Source organism: Bufo gargarizans, chromosome 1 (assembly GCF_014858855.1).
Source record: "Bufo gargarizans isolate SCDJY-AF-19 chromosome 1, ASM1485885v1, whole genome shotgun sequence".
In the NCBI taxonomy this organism is placed as follows: Eukaryota; Metazoa; Chordata; class Amphibia; order Anura; family Bufonidae; genus Bufo; species Bufo gargarizans.
This window is the reverse complement of record NC_058080.1, coordinates 604,258,333-604,284,144: the sequence shown is the minus strand read 5'-3', so window position 1 is coordinate 604,284,144 and position 25,812 is coordinate 604,258,333. Positions and strand designations below refer to the sequence as shown.

At 44.1% G+C, this 25,812-nt stretch overlaps 1 protein-coding gene across 1 annotated transcript; it reads right to left on the bottom strand.

Annotated features, from left to right (window-relative positions):
• Positions 1–1,111: 1,111 nt before the first annotated feature.
• Positions 1,112–25,130, bottom strand: PPIC (peptidylprolyl isomerase C). Its single transcript, XM_044275884.1, has 5 exons — positions 24,873–25,130; positions 17,385–17,498; positions 8,510–8,603; positions 3,484–3,668; positions 1,112–1,327 (listed from the first exon to the last, which is right to left on the bottom strand). The coding sequence occupies exons 1-5, from the start codon at positions 24,987–24,989 to the stop codon at positions 1,193–1,195; spliced, it is 645 nt and encodes a 214-aa protein (XP_044131819.1). The 5' UTR covers positions 24,990–25,130; the 3' UTR covers positions 1,112–1,192.
• Positions 25,131–25,812: the final 682 nt, after the last annotated feature.

Genomic DNA, 25,812 nt, shown 5'->3' with positions numbered 1-25,812 from the left:
GGCTCCATTCAGACGTCCGTATGTGTTTTGCGGATCCGATCCATGTATCCGTGGATCCGTAAAAATCATACGGACATCTGAATGGAGCCTTACAGGGGGGTGATCAATGACAGGGGGGTGATCAGGGAGTCTATATGGGGTGATCAGGGGTTCATAAGGGGTTAATAAGTGACGGGGGGGGGGGGGGTGTGTAGTGTAGTGTTCTGTTTTGTGGTACTTTACACAGCTACCTGTGTCCTCTGGTGGTCGATCCAAACAAAAGGGACCACCAGAGGACCAGGTAGCAGGTATATTAGACGCTGTTATCAAAACAGCGTCTAATATACCTGTTAGGGGTTAAAAAAATCACATCTCCAGCCTGCCAGCGAGAGATCGCCGCTGGCAGGCTGGAGATCCACTCGCTTACCTTCAGTTCCTGTGAACGCGCGCGCCTGTGTGCGCGCGTTCACAGGAAATCTCGGCTCTCGCGAGATGACGCGTATATGCGTCACTCTGCGCAGAGCTGCCGCCTCCGGACCGCAGATCTGCGTTAGGCGGTTAAAACTGTGTTTTTTTTTTTACAGTATGCAGCAACCGATAAAAGAATGAAAAACATCATTGGGAACACACTGGGGGCTACTGTAAGGTAATGATGTTGGTTTTAGAGGTAACAGGTTCCCTTTAAGAAACATGTAAATGCTCGTCTCAACCAAGTATACATGTATTAGACTCCAGGCAAGCACTCTAGGCACTCAGAGACAGGGGCGTAGCTATAGGGGGTGCAGAAGTAGCAGTCGCTGCCGGTCCCAGGAGCCTGAGGGGGCCCAAATACCCTTGTGCTGCATAAGAAGACAGACAAAGCACTGAGGGAAGGGGGGCCCAAGTCTAACTCTTGCACCAGGGCCCATGAGCCTTTAGCTACGCCCCTGCTCAGAAACTACTAGTATCTGTACCAGCCACAAAGTCAGAACATGCAGTGAAGCTCCCTTCCTGCAGGTTTAGGTATATGAGAAGTAACATGTACCCGGTGTGAAGAAACTGCTAAGAACAGTGGCTAGTGCTAGAGGACTATTCCTAGCTGCGTCCAGCACCTCTGGGTGGGTTTATAATAGTGAAGGACACTTTACTAGACCTGAGAAACATATTTACATTTATTGGTCATCCTATACAAAAAATTATGTATGAAAAGCTTCTCCTATTATTTTCTATACTCCTAATCTTTCCAGTCATCCACTTCCACCACAAATGGCTCCTTCACTATGATTTCTCCGCTGTTCACAATGACGCAGTCCTGTAAAGGGCGATCTCTTTCATCTGTCGGCTGGAGCTCTACGCCATGTACCACAGCCTGAAAAAGAAAAGAAGACATACGGTATATTATCAGGGTGACCGATACAACCAAATCACTAGAAGCACATATTCCTTCAGATGCAGAGTTTATCCGGAGTTTCCACTTAACACATCTATATATTAAATTGACATGGAGCTTTAAGGATGTTTTCGCACGAATGATGCGGATAGTGTGAGAGTCTCTTCAGGGAAAACCTGATGGTTTTGCATGCAAGTTCACGCAGTTTTTTCTGCGATTGCGTTCAGTGTTTTTTCCATCCTGATTGCATGCTTTTTTCATTTGCGTGAAGAATAACAATCTACATCTAATGGCAACCATCAGTGAACATCCCATTGCATCCGGATGCCTTCTGTTTTTCATGCAAATCCCATTCACCTCAATGGCGCCAGGGTGCATGTAAAATGCACAATATACCGCATGCTGCGCCCACCCAGTGATATGAATGGGCCAGGATTCTACGTTCGCTACTTGGATCACATCGAGACAGAAAACTCGCTTCTGTGAAATTAGCCTAAAGGGGTTGTGCCCAATATGAAAGTTATCCCATATCCACAGCATGTCACTGGATCCCAATTCTCGGGCTCCCACCAGTTATTCCCTATCTTATGGCTAGGAGATGCTTTCATACTTGGCACAACCCCTTAAAATGTGCAGTATGTGATACACGAGTAGCATCACTAAATCTCTATATACAGATACAGTATGTCTGCCTACTTTTAGTCTCATCGCCCTTCAGGGGCGTATCTATCACGAGGCAAACAAGGCATTTGCCTAGGGCGTCACTTGCCAATGGGGCGGCAAAATCCCTTGTTTGCCCCTTGTCCCATCAGTCTCATCTGCCTCCGGTATATTCAGAAGATCCGATGGTATATTCTAACCCCCAGGCGTTCCCATGGTGACGGGGACGCTTGCCTGGGGGTTAGAATATACCATCTGATCTGAGTTTTCACGCTCTCAGTGAGAGCGTGAAAACACAAATCCGATGGTATATTCTAACCCCCAGGCGTTCCCATGGTGACAGGGACGCTTGCCTGGGGGTTAGAATATACAGGGCCCCGCCGCTCACAGGAAAACATTTAAAAACGAATCAGTAACCTAAACTTTATTCATTAGTGATGTCTTACTGTATACCTTACTCTGTCTTTCAGCTCCGGTAACAGCAGGCAGTGCGGGCGGGCGGCGCTCACTCACTGACGTCACGCTCCTGCGCCGCCTAGTGGGAGGAGCAGGCGCGTGACGTCAGTGAGTGAGCGCCGCCTGCCCGCACTGCCTGCTGTTACCGAAGCTGAAAGACAGAGTAAGGTATACAGTAAGACATCACTAATGAATAAAGTTTAGGCTACTGATTTGTTTTTAAATGTTTTCCTGTGAGCGTCAGGGGGAGGAGGAATCTGTGAATGGCACCGTTTAGGGGAGGGGGGGAATCTGTGGATGGCACTGTTTAGGGGAGGGGGGGGGAATCTGTGGATGGCACTGTTTAGGGGAGGGGGGGGAATCTGTGCATGGCACCGTTTAGGGGAGGGGAGGGGAGGAGGAATCTGTGGATGGCACCGTTTAGGGGAGGGGGAATCTGTGGATGGCACCGTTTAGGGGAGGGGGGGAATCTGTGGATGGCACTGTTTAGGGGAGGGGGGGGGGAAATCTGTGGATGGCACCGTTTAGGGGAGGGGGGGAATCTGTGGATGGCACCGTTTAGGGGAGGGGGGGAATCTGTGGATGGCACCGTTTAGGGGAGGGGGGGAGTCTGTGGATGGCACCGTTTAGGGGAGGGGGGGGAGTCTGTGGATGGCACCGTTTAGGGGAGGGGGGGGAATCTGTGGATGGCACCGTTTAGGGGAGGGGGGGGAATCTGTGGATGGCACCGTTTAGGGGAGGGGGATCCGTGGATGGCACTATTTAGGGGAGGGGGATCCGTGGATGGCACTCTTTAGGGGGGATCTGTGGATGGCACATAGGAAGGGGTGGGGTTTAGAGAGAAAGGGGTTTGGCCTTGACAGGAAGGGGTGGGTCAAATTTATATTAGGGGGGTGCCCGAGTTTAGTCTCGCCTAGGGCAGCACAAAACCAAGATACACCACTGTCGCCCTTGTCTAAGTTCTATGAAGCTGTGGTAATGGGTTTTACAAGACAGAAAGCCGCATAATTCTTCCTTACCATGCCATCTATGACTTTGCCAAACACAACATGCTTTCCATTCAGCCATAAGGGTCGAGTTGTGGAAATAAAGAACTGTGACCCATTGGTATCTGGCCCAGCATTTGCCATGCTCACCCAACCGATACCATAATGCTTCAGCTTAAAGTTCTCATCTGGAAACTCGTCTCCGTAGATGCTTTTTCCTGCAACACATGATCAATTGGCAATTTATCACTTGCTTTGCATATGTTTTGCAGCAATATCTTGCTCCTATCCGTACAATAATACTTATACCTACATAGTTTATTATGTAGACCCCAATAGCAGCAGAATGAATGGGGTAATATGTGTAAAGTGGAAGCTGTCTATAGAAACAAGCAATTGCATGAACAAAATAAAGTAAAATAAATGCAATCACTGCATTTTCTATACTTTTCCGGGTTTAAGGGTTTTCTGAGACTTTACTACTAGGTTATCGGTATCTGATCGGTGGGGGTTCGACTCCCGGGACCCCCGCTCATCCACTTCCTGTTTGAGAAGGCACTAGCTCACCAAGCACACCGCCGTACATTTGATAGCGGCTGTGCTTCATATGGCAGCTCATCCCCCATTCATCATGGGGCTGAGGTGCGCCTAGGCCAATGTGACTGATGAACATAACACCATATGGCCTAGCCCTAGACTAAGCTGAGAGAATGCTGTGGCGCTACTGCAAGCGCTGGTGCCTTCTCAAATAGCAACATCAGTGTGTGTCCCAGGTGTCGGACCCCCACCGATCAGATACTGATAACCTGTTATAAAATCTTGGGAAACCCCTTTTAAACATTTGTTCAAATGAAATGAATAATTATAAGTACAGTAGCTAGTTGGCTGCAATCAAGTCAGGCTGCGTCCAGTCTTATAGGAGCTCCATGTGCCACTGTAAGGCGACGTTATTATGGAAATAGTCTCCCCAGGAAGCAGTGCTTCTAAAGAATACTTCCATAATACCGCCATCTGATGGTGCATGGCACTATTTTTATGCAGAGTCTGAGGCATACTGAAGTAGGGTGCTGTGGACTTAGGCTACTTTTACACTAGCGTTAATATTTTACGGTATTCAGATCCGTCATAGGGTCTCAATACCGGAGAAAAACGCTTCCGATTTGTCCCCATTCATTGTCAATAGGGAAAAAATCTAACTGAATAGAATGGAATGCTCCAAAATGCAGTCCGTTCCGTTCTCATACCAGAGAGCAAACCACAGCATGCTGTGGTTTGCTTTCCGTCCTGGGATGCGGAGCAAGAGACAATGCAAGTCAATGGGGATGACACTTTTGACCCATTGACTTTCAGTGGAGTTCATGACTGATCCGTCTTGGCGATGTTAAAGATAATGCAACTGGATCGGTTCATAGAGGATGTAGATGGTTGTATTATCAGTAACGGAAGCGTTTTTGCTGAACCCTGCTGGATCCAGCAAAAGCGCTAGTGTGAAAGTAGCCTTATATAGGCGCTCTATTTTGGAACTGTAAGGGGTTGTAATAGGGTGTATAAAGTACACCCGTAATATATCATTAAACAGTTGCTTCCAGAATGTGCTGCCATTAGCAAAGGAAATTCCAGGAACATTTATTGTTTATTGAACTGCTGGTTTAGGAAGAATGTCAAAGCCTAAAGAGATTGCCCCTGTGTCTGTAGTCTGATGTCAAGACTGACAGCCCCCCTCAAATCCCCCCCCCCCCCCCCCCCCCAAAAAAAACCAAATCACATAGGGCAATGGTTGGGAACAAACATCTGTAGGAACATCATTTGCCCAATCACTGCCGAGTACGATGCTAAAAATGCTCATTAGTTAGCAGCATAGTGCTATGTAAACAGGGGAAGGGCTGCTGACAATAATGCAAATGAACATGTAAGCAGTGAACGAACGGTCATGCAGCAGTCAGTTCAAGCAAATATCTGCCCTTGTAAGGTCTTAAAAGGGTTGTCCCATGAAGGCAAGTTATCCACAGGATATATGATAAGTGCCTGATCAGAGGTGGTCTGACTGTTGTGCCCCCACCAATTACGAGAACGGGTGGCTCGCTATTTGTAAGGAGTGACAGACATACATCCATGTCCACCGCTCTGCCGGGATAGCAGAGTACAAGCGCTCTTCCATCTCCAGCAGCTCCATACAGCGGAAAGTAGTGGCAGTGTGCATGTGTGCCGGCTGCACCATCCAGAGAACGGGACCCCAGTGGTCGGACTCCTGCTGATGGGACACTTATCCTCTATCCTGTGGATACGTTGTCTTCATGGCACAACCCCTTTAAACGAGCACTGAGCTGCTTTTTGTACTGTCGATCGGTGCTTGTTTTGGGGAAAAAATTGGCCATGTTAAAGGACTCAAATACAAACCAGAACGTCTGCGAAGGAACAAAATCAAAGTTGTGGATTGTCACACATACTGTATTTGATTTCATTTTCATCAATAAGAGGTAAATCCATAGAAGAGAAATGATGATGTGTTTGTTACTTATGACTACCTGGAGGCAACTATGTTGGAAACCTACCCTTCCTGTGTTGCCTATGTGTGGTGTGTGTGCTGAAATAAATCTGAAGGGAATGATACACCCCCTTCAATGAGGGTCTTGTCTGTGTACATAATGTATCCTATTGCCTTATTTAGGCCACTTTCAGGACAATAGAGTTGGCAGTAAACCACTAGCAGCCAGTGTGAAAACTGAAATATATGGTATAGAGGACCTGTCACCTCTCCTGACATGTCTGTTTTAATAGCTTCATGTATTCCCCATGTAATAATTCTGGAGCATCTATTCTTATGTCTGTATGTTGTGCCGTTCCTTTATTATTTCTACTAGAAGTTATGAATGAATTGCTAGCAGTCTGCAGTAAGGGTACAGTCTGCTAGCAGTCTGCATTTTCAGACTGTGCAGGTACACCCCCCAACTTGTTACCACCCCTCTGTACCCTTACTGCAGACTGCTAGCAATTCATTCATAACTTCTAGTAGAAATAATAAAGGAACGGCACAACATACAGACATAAGAATAGATGCTCCAGAATTATTACATGGGGAATACATGAAGCTATTAAAACAGGCATGTCAGGAGGGGTGACAGGTCCTCTTTAACGACTTCACATCCGGGCCATTTGCCCCCTTCCTGATCAGGCTTAATCTGACATATGTCACTTTATCTGGTAATAGCTTTGGAACGCTTTTACTTATCCAAGCCATTCAGAGATTTTTCTCGTGACACATTGTACTTCATGATAGTCATAAATTTGAGTCAATATATTTCACCTTTACGACATGTGGTCGTAAACGATGTAAGGGCACACGGCAGGGCGCAGAGGAAAAGGAGCGCCACATGGTTTTTGGAAGGCAGATTTTGCTGAACTGGTTTTTGAATGCCATCTCCCATTTGAAGCCCCCCTGATGCACCCTTACAGTAGAAACTTGCAAAAAGTGACCCCATTTTGGAAACTTGGGGATAAGGTGCCAGTTTTATTGGTACTATTTTGGGGTACATATGATTTTTTGATTATTCATTATAACACTTTATGGGGCAAGGTGACCAAAAAATTGGTTGTTTTAGCAGTTTTTATTTATTTATTTTTACAGCGTTCACCTGAGGGGTTAGGTCATGTGACATTTTTTATAGAGGAGATCATTACGGAAGTGGCGATACCTAATATGTATACTTTTTCTTATTTATTTAAGTTTTACACAATAATAGCATTTTTGAAACATACAAATGATGTTTTATTGTGTCCATGTTGTGAGAGCTATGTTTTTTAATTTTTTAAATGATTTTCTTATGTAGGGGCTAATTTTTTGTGGGATGAGGTGACTGTTTTATTAGTACCATTTTGTGGGACATACGCCTTTTTGATCACTTGGTGTTGCACTTTTTGTGATGTAAGGTGACAAAAATGGCTTTTTTTGACAGTTTCTATTTTTTTTATGGTGTTTATCGGACTGAGTGGATCATGTGATATATTTATAGAGCCGACCGTCATGAAAGCGGCAATACCAAATATGTCTTTTTTTTTTTTTTTTTTTCTATTTTTAACTTTTTTAATTTTTTTTATTCCTTACTAATATGAAACCTTTTTTTTTTTTTTTTTTTCACTATTGATTTCTCCTGTAACTAGGGCTGACATAATAGCCCCAGTTACAGGGGAAATACACCCCCCAGAGAGGCTGTACAGCAGAATACAGCACTGTGTACAGCCTCAGTGCAGGGCTGATCGAGGTTTGTGAAAGACCCGACAGCTCCTGCACTCCCCAGCGCGCTCCCATAGCGCTTCCTGATCTGTATACACAGCGCTCTGCGAGCGCTGTGTATACAGCTATCTAGAAGGCAGGGACACGTGGGAACTGTCCCTGCCTTCTTTAAGGGTTGCCCTGCTGTCACTGACAGCGGGCAACCCGCTCTGCAGCTGCACGATTAGCGTGCAGCTGCGATCTCTGAATCGACGTTCAGAAACGTCCATTCAGAGATAGAGAACACCTCCCGGACATTTATAGTCAACGGGCGGATGGGAGGTGGTTAAGGGTCTGTAGGAAGTGATGTATAGCCCCTACCAGGGACCAGGAAATGACTGGGGACATGCACACAGAGCCTTACCTGTGTCTTATCTTGGCTTCTAGAAGAGCTGTTAGTAACTCACCCCCACACGCTGGGGCCATTTAGTAAAAACGACTCTCGAAGGATGAGATGATTCTATTCAGCAAAGCCAAAAAGTGAGCCACAGAAATCAGAAATTGTCAACCTAGTAGTAGTAGCCTTAGTGAGTCAGGCTGCACAGCTCCCAGACATCTTTTTTTGAGATGTGGTAAAGGTGTCAGAAAAAAACTAAAAAGTTGCAAATTTTGTCAAAAAGCACACTTGCAACAAAACGTGCGACTTTTCTACACAAAAAAAAAGAACGTTAGCACATTACCCCCTATATCTGTACTCTATGTGAACACATCTTACTAAATTCTCCTTAGAAGCTCATTTTATTCATGAGAAACAAAAAGATGTTGGTGCTGAAATATGTAAAACTGTACCTCCGGTGCCATCACCAGTTGTGAAATCTCCACCCTGAATCATAAAGTCTTTGATAACTCTGTGGAACTTGCTGCCTTTATAGCCATAACCTTTCTAAAATGAAGAAACAGATTAAACACATTAATTGTAATGCACTTAATATAATGCAGAGCAAGAAGTTCTTCTGAGGAAATCAGTGGGTGCCTGTTCATTGGACTTAGAGGGGCATTCCCTTTTCAACATTTATCAGTAGAACATGTCATAAATGTGCAGTCCATTAGGGTGGGGAAGGAGTAGGGGGCCTGCAAGGAGATGACTAAGGAAGCAACTGTGGAGATTGTACGAGTTGACGGTGACCAGTTGTGTGGGGTACTAGCTGACCTGTTTAATTTGAGCCTGGAGACTATGACGGTACCAACCCTGTGGAAGACATCATGCATCGTACCCATTCCGAGGGTAGCTAGACAATTCCATAGGATTACCTTCAAGTGGCACTGACATCATAGATCACGAAAGTGCTTGAAAGGCTCCTTCTGAGAACAACCTGAATCAGTCCAGGTTTGGCCCTCCTCCAATTTGCCTAAAAACCATAGGTTGGAGTAGAGCAGACATCCTCAAACTGTGGCCCTCCAGCTGTTGTAAAACTACAACTCCCACAATGCCCTGCTGTAGGCTGTTCGGGCATGCTGGGAGTTGTATTTTTGCAACAGCTGGAGGGCCGCAGTTTGAGGATGCCTGGAGTAGAGGATGCAGTCATATATGTGCTACACAAGGTACTGTCTTATGTGACGGAGAGAGGGAATTAAGTAAGGATCACCTTCGAAACTTATGAAACCGGGGATCACAGATCACTTAAGGACATGGGTCATGGACTACCTGACCAATAGACCACAATATGTACGCTGGGGTAAGTTTAAATTTGAGACCCAGTGGTGCAGTATAGGCCGCTGTATAAGGCTGATTTTTAATACAACAGTGAGCTCTGCCACTTACAGAAGTACTCAGATGATTCAGTGATAGTTGGCTGCATAAAGGAGGGATGTGAATAGGAGTATAGAAGGGTGGTAGACGGGTTCGTAGAATGGTGTGCATCTAATGGCTAGGTCATCAATGTCACAAAAACCAAGCAGCTGAGAATAAAATTTGGTCGGGATAAGGTCAACTGTGCACCACTAACAACTGATGGCCAGGAGATCCGTGGAGACCTACAAATATCTGGGCCTGCCGGTCGATAATAAGTTGAACTTGAAGTTGCACGTTGACGGTGTTTATAAGAAGGGACTAAGCAGGCTGTACTTCCTTAGGAGGCTGAGGTCCTTTAATGTGTGTAGCAAGATGCTAGAGATGTTCTACCAAGCACTCATGGCTAGTGTACTTTTCTTTGTGGTGGCGACTTGGGTAACCTGAATAGGTGTATGCGACAAGAGAAAGCAAATTAAGTTAATCAGGAAGGCGGTGAGTGTGATCGGCCACCGTTTAGAGAGCTTTGACAGTGTAGTGGAGAAAAGGATGCTGAAAAAGCTTGGTAGAATAGCTGAAAACGCTAAGCACCCTCTGCACAGACTGGTAATGGGACAATGTAGCTTGTTTAGTGATCAATATGTACGTCTCCGATGCAACCTACAGGTACAGGAAATCATTCCTACCCATGGCAATTTCCATTTATGACAAGGCGTTATCTAGTAAGGTTAACTGGACGGGAAGGGAGGTCCAACCTACAGTAAACATATCGTGAATAAATGTGTGCAACGGCTTGCAACTGCATATCTTGTGTACACTGTATCTGTTGGAATCCGTGAGCTGCTGTATTTCGCAATGCAATTTCCCCTGAGGATCAATAAACTGGTATTGTATCATATGTAAGGAAAGTGTGTGTCTCACCTCTGGGATCCGCTCCTTTTTCCAGAATGGGGCCCTTGAAGTGAAGAGAGAAGCTGAGCATGTGTGTCCACCGTCCATTCACAGCAATGGGAGTTCTGAAAATAGCTGGCTCTGCTATCTCTGGCAGTCCCATAGCGCTGAACGGAGAGGCGGCCATGCTTGCTCTCCATTCACTGCTATGGCACTTCTGAAAATAGTATGCTTGCTCGGCTATTTTTGGAAGTCCAATAGCAGTGAATAGAGAGGACTCTGTGCATGTGCAGTGTGCTCTCTTTCACTTGGGGGGCCCCTTTCGGGATACAGAAGCGAATCCCAGAGGTAGGACCTGCACCTATCTGACATTTGTAGCATATCCTAGCATGATGCCATAAATGTTGAGATACGACAACTCCTTTAAGCCTTTTACATGGGTCAATAATTATCCAAACCTAGTGCTCATAAGAACGCTCGTTCCTGATCATTGGCCCTTGTAAACAGGGCAATTATTAAGTGGTGCGAGACTTCATGTAATAACTTTGGGAATTAATTATTACTATAAAAAACCTTGGTACCAAACTCGGGTTTGGTTCCAAGGTACCACTGGGGACCTAATCTGAGTTCGGCACCAAGGTTTTTTACAGTAATATTTCATTCCCAAAGTTATTACACAAAGTCTCATGCGACTTTGTGAATTAATAACTTCGGCTCATCAGAGCCAATACATTGTAATACTGTACGTAGTGGGAACTCCATACAGTATTAGAACAAAGTTTTTAGCGAATCAACTTCGGCTGTACCAAAGTCAATTCACTCATCCCTAGTAATAATGTGCAATCTGTATGGAGACCGAACGATTGTACTAATGCTCATTCCACATACAGTATGCATCGTCCTGGGTGAAAGGTGCTTTAAACTATCACAGATCACCTTATTTTATAGTCTATCAGCGCTCATTCCGGGCTGAAATACGCAGGTTATGGGGCACAAATGTGGATGGAAAAAAGAAAATCAGCCTCTAGTTTCACTAATATCCAAGTGTAATTATAAGCGCCTTGCATTAAAGGGATTCTGTCACCAGTTTTTGACCCCCGCATTCAAAAATATGGTTATGTGCATGGAGCTCTTGTGATTCCTAATGTGGTCTTATAAGCTAAATCTGTAGGTTCATTTAGTGTAAAAAACGTTTTATCTAACCTGTCATTCATCTCACTAAGGTGCCCAGGGGGACGCTCATGTCTTCCAGATGCCGCCTGCACCCGCCGCCATTCGTGCCCAGCTCCTCCTTTGCTGTCATCAGCGCCGCCTCAGAATCCTTTGCTACTCCTCCGGCTCTCCCTCACTCCCCCCTCCTTCTTCTCTAACATCCCGCGTGTGCGCACAGGCCTGTGCCTGATGCGCCCGTGCGGACTTCTCCGTTCGGCTTCATTGAGCGAAGTGCGCATGCGCCGGCACTTCGCTCAACCTCCCGATGACCTGAAGGCTGGCGCCAGTGTTCAGGTCATCGGGAGGTTGAGCGAAGTGCCGGCGCATGCGCACTTCGCTCAATGAAGCCGAACGAAGAAGTCCGCACGGGCGCATCAGGCACAGGCCTGTGCGCACGCGCGGGATGTTAGAGAAGAAGGAGGGGGGAGTGAAGGAGAGCCGGAGGAGTAGCAAAGGATTCTGAGGCGGCGCTGATGACAGCAAAGGAGGAGCTGGGCACGAACGGCGGCGGGTGCGGGCGGCATCTGGAAGACATGAGCATCCCCCTGGGCACCTTAGTGAGATGAATGACAGGTTAGATAAAACGTTTTTTTACACTAAATGAGCCTACAGATTTAGCTTATAAGACCACATTAGGAATCACAAGAGCTCCATGCACATAACCATATTTTTGAATGTGGGGGTCAAAAACTGGTGACAGAATCCCTTTAAATAAAAACAGAAGCGATGGATGGGGAGCCAGATGGTCTTGATATTATCCTTCTATTACACAGGCGCTTCTCTGTCAGCATGTTTCATGGACTTCAGCCATTTTTCCACATCATATTCTATAATCTATTTAAAGAGAATAAAACTTCTAAACTAACTATACAGACATGGAGAGCGGCGCCCAGGGACCCCCCTGCACTTACTGTTATACCTGGGCGCCGCTCTGTTCTCCCGGTATAGCCTCCGGTATCTTCATAGTTAGGCTCCACCCAGGGGAACCTGCCGTCGGCTCATTCTCCCATGCTGTAGCGCTGGCCAATCCTAGCGCTCAACTCATAGCCTGAGAGAGAAAAAAGCCTCTCAGGCTATGAGCTGAGCGCTGTGATTGGCCAGCGCTACAGCATGGGAGAAGGAGACGCCGGCTGGTTCCCCTGGGTGGAGCCTAACTATGAAGATACCGGAGGCTATACCGGGAGAACGGAGCGGCACCCAGGTATAACAGTAAGTGCAGGGGGGTCCCTGGGCGCCACTCTCCATGTCTGTATAGTTTAGAAGTTTTATTCTGGTGAAAGGTCCTCTTTAACATTCGGACACTTTCTCTGTAGACAGCGATGAGTGCACCGACTGCCCTGACATATACAGATATCTGTCCAATTTCTACCCAATTGGTGTGTGGCTGATCTGACATGCGTAAAATTCTGTCTGTCAATCACCTCGAATGAAGCATTTAATCAGCATCTGAAAGACAACTACATTATGGGGAATGGAAAGTTTTTTTTTCAGGAAGATGAGAAATTAATGGTTCTAACCCAACAAAATATCTCTGGGTGTAAATGGCCAACTCAGACCCATATAATTTGTAAAGGTCCTGCCTCGATTACAGTATCGTCAGCAGCACATCAAGCTATTACATGATGGCATATGGCCTATATTCAGCCAGTGTAAAAGTAAGCCCTTAAAGGGAACCTGTCACCGGGATTTTGTGTATAGAGCTGAGGACATGGGTTGCAAGATGGCCATTAGCAAATCCGCAATACCCAGTCCCCATAGCTCTGTGTGCTTCTATTGTGTAAAAAAAAATATTTGAAACATATGCAAATTAACCTGAGATGAGTTCTGTCCCTGACTCATCTCACGTACAGGACTCATCTCAGGTTAATTTGCATATGTATCAAATATTTTTTTGTTTTTACACCATAAAAGCACACAGAGCTATGGGGACTGGGTATCTAGCAACCCATGTCCTCAGCTCTATACCCAAAATCCCGGTGACAGGCTCCCTTTAAAATAGTTGTCTAGGACTTAATTATTGATTACCTATCCTTAACCCCTTCAGGATCCTGCCATTTTTCACCTTTAGGACCAGGCTATTTGTTTTGCAAATCTGACATGTCACTTTATGTGGTGATAACTTTAAAACGCTTTTACTTATCCAAGCCATTCTGAGACTGCTTTCTTGTCACATATTGTACTTCATGACAGTGGTAAATTTGAGTCAAAATATTAAATTTTTATTTATAAAAAAATACATTTACCAAAAATTTATTTTATTTTTTTCAAACTTTCAATTTTCTCTGCTTTTAAAACAGATAGTAATACCTCCTAAAGTTATTATTAAATAGTTATTACTTTACATTTCCCATATGTCTACTTCATGTTTGGAACATTTTGTAAATGACATTTTATTTTTTTGGAACGTTAGAAGGCTTAGAAGTTTAGAAGAATATCTTAACATTTTTAAGAAAATTTACAAAGCCCAATTTTTAAGGATCAGTTCAGGTCTGAAGTCACTTTGTGAGGCTTACATAATATAAACCACCCATAAATGGCCCCATTTTAGAAACGACACCCCTCAAGGTATTCAAAACTGATTTTACAAACTTTGTTAACCCTTTAGGTGGTCCACAAGAATTAAAGGAAAATGTAGATGAAATTTCATTATTTCACTTTTTGGGCAGATTTTCCATTTTAATACATTTTTTCCAGTAACAAAGCAAAGGTCAACAGCCAAACAAAACTTAATATTTATTACCCTGATTCTCTAGTTTACAGAAACTGCTGTACGGGCACACGGTAGGGTGCAGAAGGGCAGATTTCACTGGGATAATTTTAAATTGCCATGTCACATTGGAAGACCTCCTGATGCACCCCTAGAGTAGAACCTCCCAAAAAAATGACCCCATTTTGGAAACTACGGGATAAGGTGGCAGTTTTGTTGGTACTATTTTAGGGTACATATGATTTTTGGTTGCTCTATATTACACTTTTTGTGAGGCAAGGTAGCAAAAAATAGCTGTTTTGGCACAGTTTTTTTTTTTTTTTTTTACAATGTTCATCTGACAGGTTAGATCAGTGATAGGCAAACTGCGGCTGTCCAGCTGTTGCAAAACTACAACTCCCACCATGCCCTGCTGTAGGCTGAAAGCTGTAGACAGTCTTTGCATGCTGGGAGTTGTAGTTCTGCAACAGCTGGAGAGCCGCAGTTTGCCTATGACTGGGTTAGATCATGTGCTATTTTTATAGAGCAGGTTGTTACGGACCCGACAATACTAAATATGACTACTTTTTTTGTTTGTTTGTTTCAGTTTTACATAATAAAGCATTTATTCCATATTCTGAAAGCCATAGTTTTTTTTTTTTTGGGTGACTGTCTTATGTAGGGGCTAATTTTTTTGGTATGAGATGGCGGTTTAATTGGTACTATTTTAGGGTGCATATGATTTTTTGATCGCTTGGTACTTTTTGTGATGTAAGATGACAAAAAATAGCTTTTTTGACACCGTTTATTTATTTTATTTTTTACATTCACCTGAGGGGTTAGGTCATATGATATTTTTATACAGCAGGTTGTTCTGGACGCGGCAATCCCTAATATGTATACTTTTTTTTATTTATTTAAGTTCTGCACAATAAATGCTTTTTTGAAACAAAAAAAATAATGTTTTAGTGTCTCCATATTCTCAGAGCCATAGTTTTTTTATTTTTTTGGGAGATTGTCTTAAGAAGGGTCTCATTTTTTGCGGGAAGAGATGACTGTTTGATTGGTACCATTTTGGGGTGTGTATGACTTTTAGATCGCTTGCTATTACACTTTTTGTGATGGTGACCAAAAATTGCATTTTTGGCACAGTTGTTATTTATTAATTTTTTAGGGGTTAGGTCATGTGATAGTTTTATAGAGCAGATGATTACGGATGTGGTGATACCTAATATGTCTTTTTTTACATTTATTTCAGTTTTACACAATAAAAGCATTCTTAAAGAAAAATAAATCATGTTTTAGTGTCTCCATTTTCTGAAAGCCATATTTTTTTTTTTATCTTTTGTGCGATTGTCTTAGGTAGGGTGTCATTTTTTGTAGGAAGAGATGACGGTTTGATTGGTACTATTTTGGGGTACATATGTCTTTTTGATCGCTTGGAATTACACTTTTTGTGATATAAGGTGAAAAAAATTTTGGGCATTTATATTTGTTCCACTGTAGGACTTCACCTTTTCAGGGTTTGATCCCTGTTTTAATTCAGTACAATATGTATCCGAAAATGTTACCATTTAATATTACAGCTTGTCCCTCAAAAAAACAAGCCCGCACACAGCTCAGTCAACAAAATTTTTTAAAAGTCATGGCTCTTACAAACCTTTTCAACAAATTCTATGTTACAAAAACCAGATGGCGCACCTTCACTTGTGAGTAGGGCTGTATCCCTAAACAGTAGTTTACAGCCACATTTGGGGTATTTCTGTACTCAAGAGAAATTGTATAACAGATTTTATGCTTTTTCTCCTTTAACCCTTGCAAAAAAGAAAAATTTGGGCTGAAGCAATGTACTATTGGAAAAAATAGAATTTTTCATTTATCACCTATGTTCCAAAAAATGGATTAAAATTGAAAATTTTACCTCCATTTTGCATTAACTTTTGTGAAACACCTAAAGGGTTAACACACTTCCTAAATGCCATTTTGAATATTGTAAGGAGTGCAGTTTTTAAAATGGAGTGATTTATGGGATTTTCTTATATATAGACGTCTCAAAGCCATTTCAGAACTAAACCAGTTCCTAAAAAATTTGGATTTGGAATTTATGATCAGTGATTGTAAGCCAAAACCAGGAGGGGAGCCTACACAGAGATAAGGTACACGGCAAGGGCTACACTGCGACACCTGTCACGGCCCGGATTGATGAGTAGTGGTGATCCCATAGAAATCAATGGGATCACCGCGGCAGTCGCAAAAAATACAACATGGCTGGATTCATTGAGACTGCCGCGGCAATCCCTATTGCAGTATAGCCCTTGCCTAAGGGCTCATGCACACGACCGTTGTTGTTTTGAGGTCCGTTTTTCACGGATATGTTGTTCCGTATCTGAGGTTTTTTTTTCTGTGATTTAAGTCCTCTTCCGTTCCGTTATTCCACAAAACATATCCGTATGGTTTCTGTATGCGATCCGTTTTTTGCGGATTGGAAACGGAAACAGTAACTTATTAATCACCAAACACATGAGCAATATGGGCTGGGCATAGCATTTCTACAGTATGGATCCGCAAAATACAGATGAAATACGGATGACATACAGATGTGTTCCGTGTGCGTTCCGTATATTTTGCGGACCCATTGACTTGAATGGGGCCTCGGATCGTGATTTGCAGACAATAATAGGACTTGCACAACTTTCTTGCGGAACGGAAACAAAATGCACACATAGTACCTTCCGTTGTTTTTGCGGACCCATTGAAGTAAATGGTTCCGCATACGGTCTGCTCAAAAAACGGAACGGAAGCGGAAAGAAAATACGTTCCTGTGCATGAGCCCTAAGGGAAAGATTTGCACCTGTTCTGTGTTTTTGACCTGCACCTGGTTTTGGCTCACATACACTGATCAAACACAACCGTATGTATTTTGCAGTCCACTAAATGGGGATCCGAAACAAAATATGAAAGACGTCCATGTTGCATCTGGTTTTCTGCGGATCCATTGTAACAATGACTATTCTTGTCTGCAAAACGGACATGAATAGGAACTGTTCTATCTTTTGTGGACCTATTCAAATAAATAGGGCCTAAAGCAGGGCCTAATGTCAGGAGAGTGGACAGGTCCTCTAATCTGCAGAAAATGTAGTACTTACCTCTCCGGTTGCTAAGGTAACAAAGTTCTTCACTGTTTTTGGGACCACCTTTCCAAATAAACCAATGACAATGCGTCCGGCATTTCTGTCACCTATTGTTATGTCGAAAAAAACCTAAAAATAAAGAGACCGAGATGACAGGAGATCAAGAAGGGGCATTTCATACAAACAAGGAGCCAGCAATGTCTCATTTATGGGCAGTAGGTGGAAGATCTCCACTGTGAGGAATGTGATGGAGCGGTGTGATCGTGTGCCTGCCTTGTACTGAATGTGACACCCCACCGGTAACCAGCAGAGGTCTAGCTGAACGCTCAGGGTCACATTGTTCACAATGTCCGCAGTTTGCCCTGAAGATCAATGTGGACATTCCAGGAATAGAGAGCTCCTCAGTGTCTATCCAGGAGAGCGAGGTAAACCTCAGAAACCACATCTCCACGTGTACGAAGTAACATCTCTACCACCGTGGGGGAGATTTATCAAACTGCAGTGAAGGAAAACTGGCTTCGTTGTTTATAGCGACCAATCAGATTCCACCTTTCATTTTCCAAAGGGGCTCTGAAAAATGAAAGGTGGAATCTGATTGGTTGCTATGGGCAACTCAGCCAGTTTTCCTTTACTGCAGTTTGATAAATCTACCCCCATTTTAATCTGTTGCCTAGGGTTATAACCCTAGACTTGTGGAATCGTGGCCGCACTGCAGGCTGTCACTCTCAGGCAAGAGGGGACGGTTAGAGGGCGTGGTTACCGTGACTTGAAGCAATGAGGCCGCTGCCCCCTTGACTTCAAGCTGGCTGGCGCTATAGCGCTGATGGAGAATGAAACAGCGTTTTTTTTAACTTACGCAGCATCGGACAACAGGATGAAATATATGATTATTAACAGGCTGCGGGCTACTACGAGGTACTGCTGGCGGTTGTAGATGCATTTTTTTAGGTGACAGGTTCCCTTTAAGGCCACGTGCACACTATGCAGATTACACACGTTTTTTTCCATGTTGATTTCTGTGCAGAGTACTAACAGTACCAGCAGAGCGAATGAGATTTACACTTTGCTTTTTTTCTGTGCAGAAATTGACCCGTCATGCTGATTTTTTAAATCTGCAGCATGTAAATTGTTTATACGGATTTTTAGTGCACAGGGTGAGATTGGGGCAAAAAAGGATCAAAAACAGGAAGTAATGCACGGATTATGGTGCGGATTTAGTGAGGAAACAGAGTAATCCGTGTGAAAATTATTTCCCCCTTCTGCAGATAGCCGAAAGTCCAGTGGAAAATTCCGCTGCGGATTTAGCCGCATTTCTGCACCGACGCTGCATGTATTGTATGTGGTTTTTACCCTCTCCATCGCAGAAGGTGAAATCCGCTGCATAAATTGGCACGCTGTGGATTTCACGTCCGCACAGCTGGACCTTTTCAGCTGCTTTTTTTATACACAGCGTGTGAATGGGAATTCTGAAATTCTGCTGGTGCTGTATGGCGCACACATATCTGCTACGGCGATTCCACAGATAATCGGCCATGGGAGACCCCGGTCTAAAGGGGTGGTCCAACCCTGTGATGGCCTATTCTTCTATCTGTCTGACACCTCGCACCCCTGCCGATAAGCTGTTCTGCAGTAGCTCCACCCACTGCGTGGTGGACAGAGCTGGTATCCGCTGCGCTGCTCCGATTGTGACAAGATACCCACAGGACAGGGGATAACTATTAGATTGGTGCAGGTCCTACTGCTGGGACTCCCTCAAATCACGAGAACAGGGACCCTGTACCCCTCGAGGCCCACCAAATGAAGACAGCAACAGTAAATATATAAAAAGAAAGGATTGGTCACTCTTACATGGAAATATAGGGTATTTGTTTTATTAATATTACTAATATAAGTTAAAATGCAAAAACAATAATATAAAATGCATAAGATAGAACAATCTCCTATATCTATTCTCTATTTGTAATGTATATAACAAAGACGATAATAATTTCAATGCTGGACAGAAAACAGTGTCACAGTGTCTCCACCTGGATTTGATAGTCTTATGTGGAAGACAAATTGATACAAATATTCGCCCAGTGATTTGGATACAGTTTCAGTTGAATAAATAAATCAGCTGTATAATGGTAGAGAATGAGTCTCTAATATTTGTGTCAAAGTCCATATATATGAACGAAATCCCACTCGTTGTTTCTGCTCCTTTTCTTGGTGTTATAGTATATGGCACTAATAGTCCATGCAAAATGCTTTGAAACACAGTGAGTATAGACGAATTGGCCGCTATAGGCCGATGTTGCACCGTATGCGTCTGCTGACTGATGTACTATATTTGTAAGAATTATCGCTGTATGTACAATTTCAGTCTTCACAGGCAATGTATTTGATCGGTGTTAACTGGATGTTATACCCACTGGGATAGTGGGCTTACCTTAGTTGAGGCCGTCGGATAGAGGTAAGGGCTTGAATGCGAGACCCTGCTTAGCTGGATCAGCCGGCGTCCCGGCTGTAGGGCTGCTCGCGTCCCACGTGTTCTCCGCGGGAAATTTGAACCGGATATGCAAAGTCCTTCTCTCTCAGCGCTGGTAAATGACGTATTGCGATGATTTCAACAATGGATCCAAGAATTTCTTTTTCTTTATAGTGCACTTGGTAGAAGATGGGGTATTCGTCCAAAGGTGTGACGCTAAGCGTCACACCTAATTTCCCGCGGAGAACACGTGGGACGCGAGCAGCCCTACAGCCGGGACGCCGGCTGATCCAGCTAAGCAGGGTCTCGCATTCAAGCCCTTACCTCTATCCGACGGCCTCAACTAAGGTAAGCCCACTATCCCAGTGGGTATAACATCCAGTTAACACCGATCAAATACATTGCCTGTGAAGACTGAAATTGTACATACAGCGATAATTCTTACAAATATAGTACATCAGTCAGCAGACGCATACGGTGCAACATCGGCCTATAGCGGCCAATTCGTCTATACTCACTGTGTTTCAAAGCATTTTGCATGGACTATTAGTGCCATATACTATAACACCAAGAAAAGGAGCAGAAACAACGAGTGGGATTTCGTTCATATATATGGACTTTGACACAAATATTAGAGACTCATTCTCTACCATTATACAGCTGATTTATTTATTCAACTGAAACTGTATCCAAATCACTGGGCGAATATTTGTATCAATTTGTCTTCCACATAAGACTATCAAATCCAGGTGGAGACACTGTGACACTGTTTTCTGTCCAGCATTGAAATTATTATCGTCTTTGTTATATACATTACAAATAGAGAATAGATATAGGAGATTGTTCTATCTTATGCATTTTATATTATTGTTTTTGCATTTTAACTTATATTAGTAATATTAATAAAACAAATACCCTATATTTCCATGTAAGAGTGACCAATCCTTTCTTTTTATATATTTACTTACCATTTTGAGGGGTGACTCATTTTTGGATTGGAGCACCTGTCCTGAGGGAAACAGAAGTGAGCGGATCCCCTTGTTTTTTTAAGACAGCAACAGGTCGGTCACATTCATCTCTAGTTCCGGAAATAGCCACTGCACTCGGTCTCTGGGGCTCCTGTAAGGCTACCTGTACATGGGCACCGGCTTAACTTTCATGAGGATTTCTGTGTGTTTCCGCACCAAATTCAAATGTGTTACTTGAGGTTTTTATTACAGATTTGGAGCAGATCTCACCTTTGCATTGAAAAGCGTGAAATCTGCACCCAAAAAAAAAATGTACACAAATGACATGCGGCGAGTTTCAAAATTCACACCGCAGGTCAATTTCTGCATAGAAAAAAAAACAATGGTGGTACAAGGCGAGTGAATGAGATGAGACAAGTGTCATGTACACTTTGAGGGTCATTTATCAAATTGGTGTAAAGTAGAACTGGCTTAGTTGCCCAAAGCAACCAATCAGATTCCACCTTTCATTTTTCACAGCTCCTTTGGAAAATTAAAGGAGGAATCTGATTGGTTGCTATGGGCAACTAAGCCAGTTCTACTTTACACTAGTTTGATAAATGACCCTCAAATTGTACATGACACTTGTCTCATATCATTCACTTGCCTTATAGTGTATTACACTGCGGTTCTTTCGCATGAAAAAACATGCGTGATCTGCACCGTGTACAGATATTGTAAAGAAGAGGGGAGCGGCTGCGCACACGCCTGACCTACCGCTCTGTCCATTTCAGGGTCCCCAAGGGGTATGGGTCTCCATTCTTATAATTGGAAGGGGTCCCAGTGGTAGGACCCCCACCAATCTAAGGATCCATTCACACGTCCGCAAAATGGGTCCGCATCCGCTCCGCAATTTTGCGGAACAGGTGCGGATTTTAACCCCTTAGGGACACAGCATTATTTCACCTTAAGGACCAGGCCATTTTTTGCAAATCTGACCAGTGTCAACTTTAAGTGGTGATGCGTTAAAACGCTTTGACTTATCTAGGCCATTCTGAGATAGTTTTTTCGTCACATCATGACACTGGTAAAATGAAGTTAAAAAAATGAATTTTTATTTATAAAAAAATACCAAATTTACCCAAAATTTGTAAAAAACTGCAAATTTCCAAGTTTCAATTTCTCTACTTCTATAATACATAGTAATACCTCCAAAAATAGTTATTACTTTACATTCCCCATATGTCTACTTCATGTTTGGATCATTTTGGGAATTATATTTTATTTTTTGGGATGTTACAAGGCTTAGAAGTTTAGAAGCAAATCATGACATTTTTCAGAAATTTTCAAAAAAACTATTTTTAGGGACCAATTCAGCTCTGAAGTCACTTTGCGAGGCTTACATAATAGAAACCACCCAAAAATGACCCCATTCTATAAACTACACCCCTCAAGGTATTCAAAACTGATTTTACAAACTGTGTTAACCCTTTAGGTGTTCCACAAGAATTAATGGAAAATAGAGATACAATTTCAGAATTTCACTTTTTTGCCAGATTTTCCATTTTAATTTTTTTTTTTTCAGTTACAAAGCAAGGGTTAAGTCTAAGAGCCATAATTTTTTCAGTTTTTGGGCGATTACCTTTGGTAGGGTATGATTTTTGCGGGATGAGATGACTGTTTTATTGGCACTATTTTGGGGTGCGTGTGACTTTTTGATCGCTTGCTATTACACTTTTTGTGATGTAAGGTGACAAAAAATGGTTTATTTAGCACAGTTTTTATTTTAAAATTTTTACAGTGCATCTGAGGGGTTAGGTCATGTGATATTTTTATAGAGCCGGTCGATACGGACACGGCGATACCTAATATGTATACCCCCCCCCCCCTATTTTTTACCAATTTTTTTTAACTTTATTTGGGGAAAATGACATTTTTGTTTATTTTTGCTTGAAACTTTTAATTTTTGGGGGGAAAACTTTATTTTTTCAACTTTTTTTTCACTATTTTTTGTCCCACTTTGGGACCTGAACTTTTGGGGGTCTAATCCTTTACAATGCATTCCAATACTTCTGTATTGGAATGCATTGGCTGTATGAGTAATACAGTGAGTATTACTCATACAGCTTCCGGCCTGTGAGATCCAGGGGGCTGGATCTCACAGACTCGTCACCTTCCTTAGGCATCGCGCTGCCTTCCATGCCATCGGGTCCCCCCTACAGCCGCATGGGGACCCGATGGCACCACCACACGCCGGAGCAAACCGCAGGTAAAGCCACGAAACGCAGGTCTGAATTGACCCCGCGCATTTAGCCAAGGTGCCTGCTTAATGATTTGAGCAGGCACCGGGTTCCGATCCGGCGGTGACCGGAAATACACATGACGTACCGGTACGTCATGGGTCCTTAAGGACTCGGGAAACATGCCGTACCGGTACGTCATAAGTCCTTAAGAGGTTAATGGGGCCGTAATGTGCTGTCCGGATCCGCACTTCTGTTACGCAAAAAAATAGAACATGTCCTATTCTTGTCCGCAATTGCGGACAAGAAAAGGCATTTTCTATGAGAGTGCCGGCGACAGAGGGTTACAGGGCCTGTGCTTGTCTTAGCAGTTGGGGCTCCACCAATCAGACACTAAAAAACTTGGCACAACCCTTTAAATTCAATTTAAAATGTTAAAGGGATTATCTAGGATTAGAAAATAAAGAGAGTGTTTTTCTTCCTTCTAAAAACAGCACCCCACCTGTCAGCAGGCTGGGTCTGGTATGGCAGCTTCGCCATATTATGTACACAGGACCGCTGCAGTACAAGTTTTCCTTCTTATATACCGTGCGGTCAGGCTCGGACTGGCCCACAGGGGTACAGGGGAATCCCCCGGTGGGCCCCTGAGCAAGGTGGGCCCCTAGCCTCCACCTCCTGCACAAGTAGAACATAACACATTAGATTTACTGCACTACATACATATATTCAATGTACAGCACCTCAACCTGCCTATGTTCATATAAAAAACTTGTTAAATTATTTATTATATTTGAATGTATCCGTATGGTGGGCCCCAAATTAAATTTTACTGGTGGGCCCTAGGTACCCCAGTCCGACACTGCGTGCGGTGATTATCAGACCTCTCCGGATGTACATGGAGGGGTTCCTGTAATAACCTGCACTGAAGAATAGCTCATGGCATACCTCCCAAATTTTTGGACGGTCAAAGAGGGACACTTTAGGGCTGTTTCACACGAGCGGATGCCGTGCGTGACATCTGCTCCGTGAATGACAGCCAAGACCCGCTGCGGACAGCAGAAGCACAGAGCATTAACATGATTGATAAATCTCTGTGCCTCTCTGTGATCTCTTTACTACAAAATCACAGTGAGATAAAGTTGTCACTGTGATTTCGTAGTAAAGCGATCACAGAGAGGCACGGAGCAATATCAGTCATGTTAATGCCCCGTGCCTCTACTGTCCGCATCAGGTCTTGGCTGTCATTCACGCAGCGGATGTCACGCACGGCATCCGCTCATGTGAAACAGCCCTTATGGTTCATTGTGTGAAAGATGCATTTTCCTGCACAGCTGTACACTTCAAAAGGTTTTCTCTTACGAAATGGCGCAAAAGTAATCTGAATATAAAAAGTTCTAAAATCCCAACTGCATCAAATAATGAAATAATATACAAGACGGGCTCAAATATACAGAGAGGAACCAGAGTCACTTTCTGGGTCAATATTGTGAATGGAATAATAGAAATGTATACATCAGATCAAAAAGAGGGAGAGATGGACTGTCCCTCCAAAAGAGGGACACTTGGGAGGTCTGTCAGAGTGCAGTCCCTAATACCACAGACTTGCTGCCCGTGATGTCCAGTGTGAGGAGGCCTGGAGAAAGTTACTACCATGTCAGGAAATGGCTGTGTACATGGACAGAAGAGCCCCCGGCATGTCTCCACTGAGCCCCGCCACAGGCTGAAGCCACTTATAGTCCCCGGCCGTGCAGTACCTTGTGGGTTGCGGCCGGTCCGCGCTTCTTGTAGCACTCCGCCCCCGGTACCGTGCACAGGCTGAAGCCACCTATAGTCCCCGGCTGTGCATTACCTTGTGGGTGACGGCCGGTCCGCGCTTCTTGTAGCACTCCGCCCCCGGTACCGTGCACAGGGTGAAGCACAGCAGGAGCAGCCCCCGGTACATCGTCCGCGCGTCCGGCGGCAACATCTGGGAAACGTCAGCGCCCCGTCCTCTCCTCACAGCCGGCAACGTCAGCAGGAGAAGGGGGGTCTCCTTCCTCCTGTGCAGTGACTGCCCACCACCCGCCCAGTGCTGTATGAGGTGGTCTCTCCTCACACCTGTCCCCCGAATAAGCGGGACCAGAGCCTCAGAAGTTCTCATCCCACCATGGCTGCTGATAGGAAGCGTCCGCACCATTGAAGTCACCCACTTTGTCAGCTCTTCCTGGAGTCTCCGCTTTTTCTGGGAGACTGCAGGAGAATTGGCAAGTCTGCACCACCAGTGCTCAGGGACCCCCTGACTTATTATGGGGTCACTGGCTTCTGTCATCCATCATGGTAGGAGCAGAGCTTTTCCTTCTGGTTACAGATGTGAGGAAGCCTAATGGACCCTCATGAGGTTCTGGGAACACTAGCACTGTGGATTCTGAAGGAAATCACATTGTACAGCTGATAGCACTGACACCAATGGACTATAATGAGGTGTAGTCCATGGACAGAAGTACTGGGCAACACCGCTTAAGGAATTCACCTTCATTTAGTCCCATTGCCACAGGTGTATAAAATCCAGCCACTAGCCATGCATTCTGCCTGTGCAAACATTTGTGGTAGAATGGGTCATTCATGAGAGCCCACTGTCCTCAAGCGTGGTACTGTAATTAGGGGTGTAGCGTGGGGGATTCCGTTGCCCCGGGCGCCAAATTGCAGGGGGCGCCAGGCTCCCGTCCCCTTCGTTATGCCTCATAGGCTTTAGGCCACTAGGTCTGTGACCTCCTGCGTCGGATCTCGCAAGATGACGCGGCGTGGGAAGG